This window comes from Thamnophis elegans, chromosome 6 (assembly GCF_009769535.1).
Source record: "Thamnophis elegans isolate rThaEle1 chromosome 6, rThaEle1.pri, whole genome shotgun sequence".
In the NCBI taxonomy this organism is placed as follows: Eukaryota; Metazoa; Chordata; class Lepidosauria; order Squamata; family Colubridae; genus Thamnophis; species Thamnophis elegans.
In genome coordinates, this window is record NC_045546.1 from 23,405,776 (window position 1) to 23,421,392 (window position 15,617).

General features: G+C 38.2%; 1 protein-coding gene across 1 annotated transcript; it reads left to right on the plus strand.

Moving 5' to 3' along the window:
• Positions 1-1,058: 1,058 nt before the first annotated feature.
• POMP (proteasome maturation protein) lies at positions 1,059-12,863 on the plus strand. Its single transcript, XM_032220065.1, has 6 exons — positions 1,059-1,165; positions 4,760-4,857; positions 7,366-7,426; positions 8,609-8,710; positions 10,565-10,658; positions 12,366-12,863. The coding sequence occupies exons 1-6, from the start codon at positions 1,163-1,165 to the stop codon at positions 12,431-12,433; spliced, it is 426 nt and encodes a 141-aa protein (XP_032075956.1). The 5' UTR covers positions 1,059-1,162; the 3' UTR covers positions 12,434-12,863.
• The last annotated feature ends 2,754 nt before the right edge of the window (positions 12,864-15,617 follow it).

Sequence of the window (15,617 nt, forward strand, 5' to 3'; positions counted from 1 at the left end):
CCAATTATCATAAAGGAAGGCACTGGAGTAAGAAAGGTATGAGAAACAGTTGCCTAAAGGTTTAAGCTGGGAAAGAGAAAATGGCAGGCAAACATGATAGTTGTCTTCAAATATCCGAAGGACTGTAATGTTGAACGTGAAACTGGCTTGTTTTAGAGTTGCTGCAAAATATACAGTATCTTAAGAAACTATAACAACTATGTAAACTATAAGGAAGATGATTTTGATTTAATGTCAGGAAACATTTCACAACAGTAAGAATTTTTTAGTAATGGAACATATGGTGACTTCAAATAATTTGTTTTTAGTTGCAAAATCGTGTCCGACCCATTGCGACCCCATGGACAACGTTCCTCAAGGCCTTCCTGTCCTCTACCATTTTCTGGAGTCCATATAAGCTCACGCCTATTGCTTCAGTGACTCCATCCAGCCACCTCATTCTCTGTTATCCCCTTCTTCTTTTGCCATCAGTCTTTCCCAGCATTAGGCTCTTCTCCAGTGAGTCCTTTCTTCTCAATAGGCGGCCAAAGTATTTGAGTTTCATCTTAAAGATCTGGTCTTCTAAAGAGCAATCAGGGTTGATCTCCTCCAGGACTGACCGGTTTGATAGCCTTGCAGTCCAAGGGACTCGCAGGAGTCTTTTCTAGGACCAGTTCAAAGGCCTCAATTTTTTCTTATGGTCCAACCTTCACAGCCATATATTGCAACTGGGAAAACCATAGCCATACCATTAAACAACAACAAAAAAAGATAATGCAACTCTTTTAAGGTACTTTTTCCTCCCCACTTTTATTTTGACCTTCCAGGGGCTGCAACTGTGAGAAAACGTCCCAGCAGGACTATCAGAAATAGAAACCACCTAATAATAACTGCAATAATTTGTAAAGTCGAGACGCTTAACTTCCCAACCCGTAAACAAAGTGAGAATAAACACAGCACACTAGAAAACAACTTTCTGCCCTCAAGCGGCCGCCTCCTATTGGCGGGTAGAAGAGCTTTCCAAGCCCCGCCCCCTCTCGCCTCCGAACTCATTCCCAACCCTACTTTCTTCCTCCGTCGCGCGAGAATTTCGTATACGTCGGGGCGGGCGTATTTGACGTCAACGCGCGCTCTCGTCACCTGGAGCCTGCGGAAGGAAGCAGCCGCCGGTGACTCTGCAAAGATGGTGAGGGAGGGTCGTTGTGGGGTTGAAGGGAGACGGGGGCAAAAACGCGCGCGGGGTGGGTGGGCGAAAGGAGGAATCCCCGGGGGGCGAGAAAAGGAGATGTGGGAAGATCCTCTCGCGTGCTGTGGAGTGATGGCCGGACAGAACCGGGATTTTAGGGAACGTGGGTGGGGGGTTACCTTAATGTTCAATGCTGGCTTATCCCTGGCTTCCCCGACGGGATTCTGGGTTATCAGAAGCAGGCCTGGGTGGTACCTTGGTTCCGAGAGTCCATATGGGGGGGGCTACATTGTCACATGGGGTCTTTCCCCAATTTTGTGGATTCTGCCTCTCTCTCCTTTCTTAACTAGCACGAGGGTTTTCTTGGCCGGTTAATTCAAATTCTAGATTTCTGCAGGATATCGTTGGGTAAAAAGATCGCGATTTAATATTTATTTCAGCAGTGTATTCAGGCTTTAGGCGCGGCTCGGGGCGGCTCTACTACATCTTCAGGTTTCGTTTTTTCATTTGCTGCTATTAGTGGTGTAACTGCAGCAGAATGCTGCTTTGGGTGGGAGGAGGAATTCTGTTACTTTCTGTTTTTCTTTTATACTGCTTAAGGGAGGTTGATCTTTTGTCAACATGGGTTTGACAAAAAAATTACACGGACTTCACCATACTATTTGGATTGATACAGTAGGTTTGATGGCAGGGTTTACATCTAGCTCTGCTTTCCGTTCCAAATGCATTCTGTAGCCAAGAAATATGATTGCATGCATGCTTGAAAAAGCGCCAGTGATAGAAAAATGATAATCCTCCAAAGAGATTAAACTAAGGTTGGGAAAACCCAAGTTCAAGTAGACACTCATCTTTGGAAGTTCATGTGGTGACTTTAGGCCAGCCACTCTCTTTACCTCTTTACCTCACAGGTTAAGCCTATGGGGAAAAAATAGAATGTTGTATACACAACTATTATTGCTGGAGAAAAGGCTGGCTATAAATTAGGAAATAACATCTGTATGCAGATATTGGTTCTTTTGCCTTTGTTAATCCAGCTGAATCAGTCTAGTTTAGAAGAAAAAAACTATTTTGTGTTGACTGATACAGATGAAAATATAACAAGTTCCATTATTTGCAGTGGCTATAAGGAAGATACAAAAGTATATGTTGATGATAGTGTTGTTAGTATTAGAGAAGATGTATTGAACTAATGTGGATATTTGTAATTTTATATGGATTTTGCTTAAAAAAACAGTTGCAAATAAATGTGTACACCACAATTAATAAAATAGTATCTTTGTGCAAATATTAAAACTATGGTGACAAGATCCAATTATTAAAACACTTGCATTATTTATGGAGAAAAACAAACAATATGGTACAATCATCACACTAGGATGAACAACTAAACATAAGAATGAAATGAATTGATTTCTAAAAAAATGTCCAGCAGAGGCCAGAAATTGTGGAGATGATTTATTTCCAAGCAGCTATGTATAAAAAGACATTTTACATATTAAATATGGTAGCATCACTCTTGGCGTTAATGAAAGTGCAGCTTTTAAACAATGGCAACCATTCACTTTGCCCTGGGACCAGACCCTTCTTGGTTACTTTTGCTGGATCGCTGTCTCCTGGCAAGATTTTTGCAGGATTTACTTTGCAAATATTTCACTTCCACAGGGAAGCAATAGCACATTAGTTCCAGTGTCATTGTTGGAAGGATTTCCTGCAGTTCAGCCTCTTATTTACTTAATCTAGCCAGTTTCAGACCTTGTGCTTTAATAGGTCAGCTCATTTTAAATTTATACACTCTAAATATTTGTAAAATAGAGATGTGTATTTGGGCAAAGGAAATGCCTGGAGATTCATGTCAGGATAATGTGGTGCAATAACCCATGCAGACTGGTTGAAAGAGACACAAATAAGGTGCAGTTAAAATAAACAAGAAAAAGCTGATGGTGGGAAAGGAAACAAGTGTTGCTAATACTTGTGGGAATCTTGGCTTCATAGTATAACATCAGCCTGTGTGTCAGTTCATAAATTAGTCTGTTCTATATATTCCATGACTGTTTGCTATATGGTCTTAATTTTATTTCATTGTATGGTTGTTTCTAGTGAACAAGTCCTTAGAATTATGTACAATCTTATGGGAATATTTAATATATTTGGAGGAGGGGGAACCCTGTCACTAAATAGGTAAAGCATTGGGGAGTCTTGTTCTTTATCTTAATTACAGATCTTATTTCTACAAGGTATGGTAAGTATTTTCCCTCTTTATATACTCTGCTTGTTTTATAATGGATTTTTGTTGTAAGTAAACCATTTTCCATAACCCTGAGTTTTCAACTCTCCCTCTCTTTTTTCCTCTCCCTCCTCTGTCCCTTCTCCGATGTTTATCAGATAGATATAGTACTTGGCTGCTAGAAGTGCAAATATAATTTCTCTCTCTCAAACTTTTTAGTAACTAACCCAAATTTATGGTTCCTATGCTCCTTTCATCTTCCTGGAAGTGAGAATGTTTAGAGATAGTTTAAACGTAGAAAGAATTGTTGCCATTGTGGCAAGTCCCTTGCTGAACTCTCTTTGATTTTTACAGTTTGATAGAAGTATGTTTACTCAGATTGCAGGAACAAAGGTTTAAATTGTATTGTTGTATGGAGTACTATGTTTGCTATATTGAGTTGACCAAGTATATGTATGGATAAAAATATAATAAAAATGTTTCTTTCTGTATTGTTCTATACAAAGATTTTAGTAATTCCAATAAGGCTTGTCACATATTAATTGTTGTAGAAATTGTAGTCATAAGAAGTGTTTAAGAACAGCCTGCATACCAAAGTAATTGATTTAGCAAGTCAGAGAAGAGCTAGTTACGTGATGAGTTGCACGGGTGTAAATTTAGTAATTATCAAAGCATCTAATCTATACTATTAGGTCCAAACAATTTATAGACTAAGCTTTAACTTCATTTATTACTAGGACAAAACAGAATAGATCAAAACTGTTATAGCTTTAGTGATACAACCTAGATTTACTACAAGTGTTAAAAGTGTAGTAAACAGGGGAAAAAAGGTTTAAAATGTTTTGCATTAACCCTAACTTTGAATGCTGTCAACTATAGGTAATCCTCCACTTGTGACCACAGTTGACCCCAAATCTTCTGGTACTAAGTGACAGAGTTAAGAATTTTGCCCCATTTCATGACCTTTCTCACCACAGTTGTTAAGGGAATCACTGCAGTTACGTTAGCAACATGGTTGTTAAGAAAGAAACGAAGTTGGCTTTCTTGTTGATTTTGCTTGTTGGAAGTTTGCAAAAGGGGATCACGTGACCCCAAGACACTGCAACAATCATAAATATGAACCAGTTGCCAAGCATCCAAATTTTGATCATGTGTCCCTGGGAATGCTGGTCATAAGTGTGAAAAATGGTCACGTCACTTTCTTCAGTGCTATTGTAAGGTCGAATGGTCGCTAAATGAATGGTTGTAAGTCAAGGACTACCTGTATTTAACAAGCAATTATTGCAAAGTTTGAAGTCTCAGGTGCACAGAATTTAATTGTATTAAAATGAACAATGCCTGTCTACAATAAAAGCTTTCTTCTATTTAAGAATACCAGAGGGCTTGGATCTCAGCTGAAGGACTGCATTTCAGTTCCTGATTTCTCAACTAGTGGAACATTTGAAAGCCATGATGTGATGCACAGAGGGTAAGTACCAGAGGTTTATAGAAATATCAGGGTGAAAATTCCTGGGTAATCAGATCAAATCATAATGATCACAAATGCTTCTGCCTGACCTTTGTGTACTTTTGTGAAAAATAGTGTGGAAATAGTTTATTCCCAAGCTCCAGTCAATCTTTATTTTTCTTTGCTTGCAATAAACAAACTTAAATCTATTTGGATATGCCAGATTTTCAGTCATTTAGTATAGCTATAACTTCAACTCCTTAATAGAAGTGTTCAAGATCAAGATAGCAAACCATCTTCAACTTTCAAAGGAATGGAGTCCATTTGTCACTTGTGGGCTGGATACTTCTTTTTCCAAATATCACTCTACCTTATTCTTACAGTAAAAATATTTAATAACTTTTAGAACTTAAATCCAGTTATCCAGTTCTAATAAATACTTAATATATAGATTATTTCCACAGAATTATGGTCCTAAGACATTCTCCAGAATGCTTCCAACTTGTTTAGGTAAAGGAACCAATTCATTTTCTTGAATCAGGTGAAAAGTTCCTTCTATTAGTAGTAGATAGCTACAATTTTCCATCACCTTGTTGTCTGGGAAAAGGGGTCTATGCAAGTGTGTATAGTTTTACTATGCTGGAAATGAGTGAGACTTTTGTGAAAGAAAATTTTGAAGCTGACTTCCTTTGTTACCAGACTGGTAGCAAAAACATTTGTATGACTCTACAAATATAAAGCTCATTTTGTCTTACTAGTTCTGTAGCACTGTCTCTTTGGAATTATTTTACCTTTGAGTAACCAAATCATTGTGGCATATATGTGTCTGCAAAGGTTTGATAGCAGTTTAGTGGTAAAATAAGTGAATGACTAGGCTACTGAATATTTGGAATCACACACCATGTTATTTTATAAAATAACATTGACTGCGTTCATATAGTACTTGCAACTGCATGTCACAGAGAACTCTGGAGTGGTCAGCCTAATTTTCAAGCATATTATCTACTGTGGAAATACTCATGCCTCATTTTTCTCTCACGATAGATACACTGTAGTGCTAACTGAGAAGTGATAGAGAGGGTCACTTAAGAGTAAGCGAATAAAATTGTATTTGAGGAACTCAGTGAGACAAAAGTGTCAATCGGTGAAGCTGCCTCTTAAAAAACAGTTGCCCCAGTCAGCCAGTGTGGGGGCATGAAAGAACTCTGGGCTTTGACATCAGCTTCCACACAGCTTTTTCATCCTGCTTTTTTGGAGATGAAAGATGCTGTCTTATTTAGCAAATAAAAAAGAATTTAAAAAGAGTAAGCAAAACAAGGCTTAAATCTTAAATATTATCAGTCATGGGGGGGGGGGGGGAATCCTTCAGTTGTATTCCTATAGTTTTCTTGGCAAGGTTTTCAGAATCGGCTTGCCTTTGCAAGCTTCCTAAAGCTGAGAGAAAGTGAGTAGCCCAAAGTGGGCAAAGGATAATTGACGCGCAAAATATAGCCTCTCATTATCAAGACAACCCCTGCCTTCTCGAGGTGTCCACCGTTTTCCAACAGAAGGGGCTCTGTCGACTCTTGGGCCCGGCGAGCTCAAGTAATACTCAGCCTAGAATCATGGATCCCGTTGATTCGGGATACATGCGACTCTACAGCGAAGGGATTGGCGATGCCGTACCGACGCTAAAGACTTAAGTCAAAAGTAGCCCAAAGTCACCCAGATGTCTTTGTGCTTAAGGCGGGATAAGAACCTATAGTTTCCTGGTTTCTAACCTGATGCCTTAACCACTACATCAAACTCACTGGTTAAGGGAAAAATAAATCAAGTAGTGCTTGACTTATGACTACAATTGGGACCAGAATTTCTGTTGTTAAGCATTGTTGTTGTTAATTGGTTGTTAAGCAAGTTGTGCTGGATTTTACAAACTTTTCTTGCCACCGTCAAAGGAAATCACTGAAGTTGTTAAATGAATCATGGTTGTTAAGCAAATCCAGCCTCCATTGACTTTGTCAGAAGCTGGCTAAGAACATTGTAAATAGCAGTCACATGACCCTGGGACACTGCAATCATCATAAATACATGCCAGTTGCCAAGCACCCATATTTTGCTCACGTGACCATGGAGATGCTGTGATGGTTATAAGTATGAGAACAGCTCATAAGTCACCTTTTTCTTTGCTGTTGCACAGTCGCTAAACAAATGGTTTTAAGTCAAGGATTACCTGTCTACAAGAACTATTTATCTCACAGGTGATACAATTCAAGGTAAATTCCTGGAATACAATTAAAATGTTTTCAGTGGTATATAAATGTGCTAAGGGAAATATACTGTATAGTGAACATTGCAGTGGTAAAAATGAGGAAAAAAATAATTAAAACAATTGTAGTTTCTGTCAGATTTTCAGGCTTTTAGAATTCAAAGTCTGTATTTGGAATGTCTTCTAATGTTGGTGAAGGAAACAAGACTGACATGTATATTTGCCTTCATTCACAAGGCTTTGACATAGGATTTTATGCGGTATCTCTTTTTATTTGTTTGCAGCTTTCCACATGTGAAGAGTGAACTTTTTCCTGTTCATCCATTGGAACTTTCAGAGAAGAATGTAAGTGGAAGGGAATATTATAGATAGGTGTAGATGTAGGTATAGATATGCAAAAACCTGTCCATACTGAAATGTATCTTTTAGAGGCTTGATGACTAAAATCAAAATTAACTGAAACATTCTAAACAACCAATAATTTACAGAATAGATACTTTTGAGTACAAGTTGCAAAAATGATAGCAGAGTACAAGAACTCTGCTAGGGCTATTTATGAGTAAAGCTGAAAATTTCATTGGAACATAAAATTCCTATTGTCAATCATATCACGTTAGAGAAGACTAAATGGATAACCTTTTTCATTTGTGCAAGCATATAGGTGGAAAGTCTAGATGGTGTAGTTGTCAATTAGTACTACAGCTACTATTCGAGGATTGGAAAATAGAAATGGAGAAGAGCAGCATAGCTAATAGGCAAATAGGCATTTAATATGTAATTTAACATAATGTTCCCTCTAATTTATACTTAGGTTAATTATTTATATAAACGAAACCTAGAAAATGTAGGTTTTAATGTAATTTTAATTTAAGATTTTTAAAAAATCTTTAAAATTTTTTAAATCTTCTCATACTATATGTAACTTTAAAATATACCTAAAAATTACCTTAATATACTTGGTTAAAACATTGAATACTTTTAAAGAAAGACACCATTAGCAAAAAGCTATGTATTAAATTATACTTTTAGAAATGTGTCAGATTTCTGATTTACCCTTTGGAAATTTAACCTTCAGGAAATTTTTGACATTTAAGTCTGAAGCTTTATGTGATAGAAATTTATAATTATATGAAACACTATATTCAAATTTGTACACTGATGAAATAGACTTGTAAGATAAATTACCCAGATTCTTATAAAAGTTTGGCAAAGTCACATCTCTTTTCCCTTCTCAAAATAGTCAAATTTGACAGTGCCAAATATATTGGTGGTGGGTGATTTGTGTAGGATTTGGATCATCCATCTGTTCATTACATGGGGATACCATGAATTTAGTTGGTTTAAAATAGCAAAGCTGTATGTTAATGGAAAGGAATGTTTGAGCTTTCTTATTCTGGACAGGAGATTTTCTTTTCCTGTTCAGCGAGAAATAATAAATAACAGCATTCTCTCTGCATAGTTTTTACTAAGTTAATTCACATCTGATTGTCTAGAATGTAAAAATGTTTTCACCATTTCTTTTGGTAGTTTTCCTTAACTCAAGATAAAATGAATTTTTCAACTCTGAGAAATATTCAAGGGCTACATGCGCCATTAAAGTTGCAAATGGAATTCAAAGCAGTGAAACAGGTATGCTTATTTTCAATAAATAATTTTTCCAGATTTTAGTTTATTTTAAAAAAAACAACACAAGTTAACATTTACAGAACTAAAATGGCTATTATTATCCAGCGCAGTTTGAAAAAATCCTGGACAATTAATGGCATGACACAAAATTAAAATGTAGGACAAAGGCATAAAGCAACACCCTTCCCCCCCAAAACACAATAATATTTAAGATAGCTATTAACAGGACGTCTTATACTTAACCAGAGTAACTCACAAACTGGTATTCTTGGATTCCCCAAATAATGGGTCAAAATGTTCAAATGTTCGTGGGTAAAAAAGTTAATTTTGGTAGGATTGTATCTGAGCTTGTTTTTCTCTATCCAGGGCCTCAAGGTACTAGTTAAGGGCTTCCACAGTACAGGTGGTCCTCGATTTACTTTTGGTCACTTAGTGACCAATCAAAGTTATGACAGCGCTCCTCCCCCCAAAAATTACTTGTGACCCGAGTTCTGATGGCTGCATACACTCCCCCACAGCCGCATGACCGCAGTTAGGATGCTTGGCAACTAGCTCATTTTGTGGCTGATTGCAGTGTTTCATTGTCACATGACTGCAATTTGAAGAACTGTGGTGGCCCAATGGTTAGAATACAGTACCGTAAGCTACTTCTGCTGACTGCTGCTGCCAGCAGTTTGCCAGTTCGATTCTCACTGGCTCAAGGTTAACTTAGCCTTCCAACCTTCTGAGATAGGTAAAATGACCCAGCAAGATGCTGATTCTGTAAACTGCTTAGAGGGGGCTGTAATACTACTGTAAAGCAGTATATAAGTCTAAGTGCTATTGCTATTTACAATGGTTGCTATTTTTGTGCTTCTTCAGGCAGTTTCTAGAAAAAAACACCCATTGGAATACATATATTAGCTTAACGATTGTGTTGTTCACTTAACAACCACCACAAAAAAGAAATCAAATCGGGTCCAGTAATATGGGTGCCATCATGGCGGGTCATAATTTATAATAGAAATTCTGGCTGTGTTATGTAAGTTGAGGACCTTTAAATTTGGCATGGCCCAAGTTGATGATTTATAATTGTGGGACTGTTGGACCTCATATCTTATTCCTACATTCTTTTAGTTTATTTTTTCTTAGTCCTTCTTTGAGTTTTGCCTAACTTTGCTTTATCCAAAAGGGAATGGGTAGCTACATAGGTGTTTTGTCAGGATTATTAAACTGAATATAAATTAGTGCTGTGGATTTATTTGGAATAAATCTCAGTATCTGCACTAAAATTCACTTTTTGATAAGTACACATAGAATTTAGAAGCTTCACTCACCCCTTGCAGAGCCATTATTTCAAATTCTTTAGAGAACCCTACTAGACATTACATGTTGGGGAATTACCCCTTCACAGAACATTTTATGATTTTAAGTATAATATAAAATATTGTTAATTAACACTGATATCTCTATTGCCTGAAAATTGTGTGTCTTAACCCTCCCCCCTGCCAGTAATTATTTTTTTTGAAATGGAAGAATCATATTAACTATGTAGACAAAAATTAATGTGAGGCCAGGACAGAAATATTATTTTGAAGAACAATTATTTCTTCTTGCTGACATCTCAGAAGAAGAGGGGAGTTATTGTATAATTGCAGCATTCCAGTATGGTGGCAAAGTTGGTAAAGTTCATATTTTTAGAATGTACTTTTTTCAATACATTTCATGCTATATTTACATTCATACTTCTTCAAACATTAAATAGGTGGAATACAGAAAGTGCAGCAGGAGTGAGCAACTTGATACTGTTTTGCTTGTTCCTTTTATATATTTCATTATTAGTAAATATGGATGTCTAACTTGTAAAAATTTTTGTAGATCCAGCGCCTGCCTTTCCTTCACAGCTCTAATCTGGCACTGGATATCTTAAAAGGCAATGATGACCTCATTGGTTTTGAAGATATTTTTGGCGGTAAGGAACTTTCTGATGTCTGGACAAGTTTTAAGTTCTAGGGAGAAAAGACTGAACTTGGTCATATTCCCATGTTGGCATAGTTATATCCATGGCCGTACATGGCTGAGGGCTAGTAATAGAAACAACCTAAAGATATATTTATTGTCCTCTGCCCTTGGGTTTCTTAAGCATTTTAATAGGCATCTACAGATAGTCCTCAACTTATGACCACAATTGAGCCCAACATTTCTGTTGTCAGTGAGATATTTAAGTTAATTTTGCCCCATTTAATGATCTTTCTTGCCACAGTTGTTAAGTGAATCACTGCAGTTGATAAGTTGGTAGCCCAGTTGTTAAGTGAATCTGGCTTCCCCATTACTTTTGCATGTCAAAAGGTTGCAAAAGGTGATCAAATGACTCTGGGACACAGCAACAGTCATAAATAGGTTTATAGGTTTATAGGTTTATTGGGATTTATATGCCGCCCTTTTCCCTGAGGGGACTCAGGGCGGCTTACAACCACAGGGGAGGGGGGTGCAAGGTCAGAAACAGAACAATATGTGCACAAAGAAAAAATAATAAAACACAACTTTCATTCAGCAATCAAACACTCGGGCGGGTAATTGGAAACCTATCCCCAGGCCTGCTGGGAGAGCCAGATCTTGAGGGCTGCGCGGAAGGTCTGGATAGTGGTGAGGGTACGGATCTCCATGGGGAGCTCGTTCCACAGGGTCGGGGCAGCAACAGAAAAGGCTCTCCTCCGTGTGGTCGCCAGTCGACATTGACTGGCAGATGGGATTCGGAGGAGGCCCAGTCTGTGCGATCTAATTGGTCGATTTAGGGAGGTAATCGGCAGAAGGCGGTCTCTCAAGTACCCAGATCCACTACCATGGAGTGCTTTAAAGATGGTCATCAGTATCCTGAAGCGCACCCGGAGACCAACAGGTAGCCAGTGCAGCTCGCGGAGGACAGGTGTAACGTGGGCGAACCGCGGTGCGCCCACTATCACTCGCGCGGCTGCATTTTGGACTAGCTGTAGTCGCCGGATGCACCTCAAGGGCAACCCCATGTAGAGCCCATTGCAGTATTCCAGTCTAGAGATCACAAGGGCTCGAGTGACTGTTGTGAGAGCCCCCCGGTCTAGGTAGGGCCGCAACTGGCGGACCAGGCGAACCTGGGCAAATGCCCCCCTGGTCACAGCCGACAACCAGTAAATATCAACCAGTGGCCAAGCCTCTTGAGTTTTGATCATATGATCGTGGGGATGCTGCAAAGTTTGTAACTAGAAGAGTTATAAATCACTTTTTTCAGTGCTGTTGTAACTGAATGGTTTGTTCTAAGTGGAGTTTACTATGTTGTAGTTGTCTACTATGTTGTTGTAGTTTACTATCAGGGAATGCTGGGACAGAATAGGTCTTCAGTTTAATCTAGTGGAATTCCTTTTCATATGTGAAACTGTCCATTTAGACATTTTGTAGAGTCTTCAGGAAAGAGGGGAAATATTTATGTACGGGATATCTGGATCTGGGTAAACACTGTAAGAAATTACCTCTTATATAAGAAACAAATACTAGATTTTATTCAGGCCATTTTTCATCTGCATAAATTAAATTTGCTCAATATAGATTAAATGAAGAGACAAAGTGTAATGCATGAATGACATGTTTACTGCCAAACGTGCCTTCAATTGTCTTAAATTAACATTTTACTAAATCTCTTTTCCAGATCCTGCACAAAGTGAACTAATGGCAGAGCCTCATATGATGGTTGAACATAAACTTGGTTTATTATAATACTTACACATTACAGCTTTTTCTGTTTTTCTGAACATTCTTACCTGTGTCTGTGAGGGTTGAAATAAACTATATTAAATGAAAGTGAAATTATACTTATTTTGATATGCAGTTTCTCAGCAACTCAGTGGAAAAAAAGCACAATGAACGTTAGAAGTATCCTGTTCTGTGTTAAATGTCAAATGTCTTATGAATTAGATTTTTTAAAAAAGGATATATGATTATATCCAACATTACAGTGACTCATATTTATAGTTAGAGAAGGCCACACATCAAAATATATTCAGAAACAGGAAAATATGAAACTGGTAGGGTTAGAAAATCTTTGCAGAAGAACTTTTTGCAATTTTAAAACAAGAGATTTGCTGTTAATTTTTCTTTGCTCCTAATGGTTGATGTCTTTTAAACAATAAATAACATTTTCAATAAGCCTTGGGACTTTTTCTGAGTGTTCAATAGCATCTTCAAAATTGTTTACCCCAAGCAGGACTTGTTTTTGTTAGGAGGCTGTTGAGTTGCATGTAATGCAGTGGTGGGTTGCAGATGGTACGTCCCAGTATGGGTGTACCGGAGCCTGCCTGGAGCACCAGATACCGTTCCAGTACAGTGCTTCAGAGGGCCCACCCATCCGCCTGAGTTCCTTACTGTGTTTTAAAGCTTTCGGTGCTTCCGCGCATGGTGCGTAGAGCACCTGCGCGACACCACCGAGCAGCTGGAGCATTGCGGAGGCTTGCGGAAGAGTCTTTTGCAGCTACAATGCATGCGCACGCCATACCGCTTGGAACAGGATCCGGAACCCACCACTGATGTAATGCTAGCCTATTTGTCACTAACACCGTTTTAAGCTGAATCTGGTAATAACCAATCATAAGAGCAGGTACTAGCCTTTCAATACATTCCTTTTGTCTCCCTGAAATAATACCTCTCTATTGAGCCTCATTTTCTTGGCAGGCACTCTTGCTTTCAGAATAACCTATTTTTGATAAGTTGGAGTAAAAGTTGGGTGTAGTTTCCTTTTTGTCAGGCCACTTCTAATATTTGGTAGCAAAATTGGCTATTAGCTAGTTATTAATCTTCAATTATTTGCCAGCCTTCACCCACTTCAAAAACTCAGATATATGTCTCTTCTTCCCCATCTTGGTGTGGGGAATACAAGTTCCCATCTAAAAACTGAATTGGCTAGGTAGTAAGATGCCGTGGTGGCTCAGTGGCTAAGACGCTGAGCTTGTCGATTAAAAAGGTTGGCAGTTCAGCGGTTCGAATCCCTGGCACCGCGTAACAGAGTGAACTCCCATTACTTGTCCCAACTTCTGCCAACCTAACAGTTTGAAAGCATGTAAAATGCAAGTAGAAAAATAGGAAACACCTTTGGTGGTAAAGTAACTGTTCTGTGCGTCTTTGGCGTTTAGTCATGCCGGCCAATGACCACGGAGACATCTTTAGACAGTGTTGCCTCTTCAGCTTTGAAACGGAGATGAGCACTGTCCCCTAGAGCCGGAAATGATTAGCACATACGTGAGACCGGAACCTTCACCTTTAAGATGAGTTACTGACAAGACTTCTCAGCGGTTGCCTTATTGGAGGTGGGGGAATAAAACCTAAATAGGATTTTTGAGTCTTCATGGCCTGTTAATGTCATGATTTTCAGTAACTACATCTTTGTTCTTGTTTAAATTCATGGTTATGACACCAGGGATAATAATTGTCTTTTTTTGTTTCTTAAACAGTTAAACTTCTAGCTTCAATAAATCTAAAGTATCACATATTAAAAATTACCATTGTAATTTGTTTTCCATTATCTACTTATAAGCTTTTGGATTTTTATTGTATTGGATACTTTTAAGTTGTATGTTCGAGAGAGAGTGGCCTAGTCATCCAGTGAGTTTCCATAACTAAGGCTGGATTTCAGCTTGGGCTTCTCCATTCCTGGCATGAAACACACTGACTCTCAACAAGCAGGTTAACAAGCATTTTGGGGCTTTTGCTTGTAAATTAGGAAAGAAGGACAGTGAGATCATTGAAATGATGGGGAGATGTAAACAATCTGTTGCCTATTCCCTAAAAGCCACCAATGGCTATGTGAAACACATCAATTAAGAACAGGAACACATTGGACCTTCAGTGGTAGCTATAGGAATCTACTGGAAACCAAAGAAGTAGCTGAATTTAATTTACCAGAATGGATTGCTCCCAAGATCTAGTTCTACATATGGAATAAAAGAGCTTCAACAGCCTGAGCAAATGGCAGGAAGCGAAAAGGTTTTCCTCATTTTTGGTTCCATGCACAAAATCCATCCGAAGATGGTTCATGTATCTGACTTCCAGTTTAAATCTCAGTGCTTCTCATGTGACAAACTTCCAAAATGCGGCAGCAAAACACTATAAAATGTGAGAACAAAACAATACGCACATGGAGTTAAAAGTTATAAGAAATGCACTAAGTCATCCGCAGTACTTTTCATTTAGGCACTGAACGGGATTCCTTGAACTGCAGACCCAAGTGCTAGGAATTGCTTTTATCTCATTGCCTTGAATGCTCTATGGCGTTGGGATGAGTTAGTCCTTTTATATTAGATTACTCGCACATAGGTAAGTAGGTTCATGTCTCACTGAAGAAGTACAATGACTTACGCGCTTGCAATATCTCAGAAGAGAAGCATAAATGTAGTTATATGGCAATTTAAAGCAGTAACTGTAGACCAATTAGATGCACATTTTTGATTTAATCACAGAAGCACAAAAAATGCAAAAGGTTTCCAAACCATATGGAAAATGTATTTATATAAGAATTAAAAACATGTGAAAGATTACAAAATATGCATAATTGCAATGGTGGACAACAGAACGCTGCTTCTCTAATCCTAGTTTTTAGTCTTTATTAACAACAATAAAATGGTGTGTACTTACAAAAATACAAAAGCCACAACCCACTAAAGGTTGTAAAGTGCAACCCTATATGGAATTACCCAGAAACCATAGTGTTCAATGGAGCCAATACAATACCATGTGCATTTTGCATAATGCATAATGCATTTAGGCTACCCCCTTCTTGCTCATTTCACCTCAAACATTGTCTTCAGTGGCAGCCTGAAGGCATAATAAATAGCCTGCTCTGCAGGCAGTTATATATTGCAGTACCAAGCACTCCGTACCTTGTGTATGTCACTTCCATTATTCATAGTAA

Bases quoted from the DNA above. Each gene is read 5' to 3' on its own strand.
- POMP (XM_032220065.1), top strand. The intron at 4,858-7,365 runs GTAAGTACCAGA...ATTTGTTTGCAG, and splicing joins CATGATGTGATGCACAGAGG to CTTTCCACATGTGAAGAGTG. The intron at 7,427-8,608 runs GTAAGTGGAAGG...TTCTTTTGGTAG, and splicing joins TGGAACTTTCAGAGAAGAAT to TTTTCCTTAACTCAAGATAA.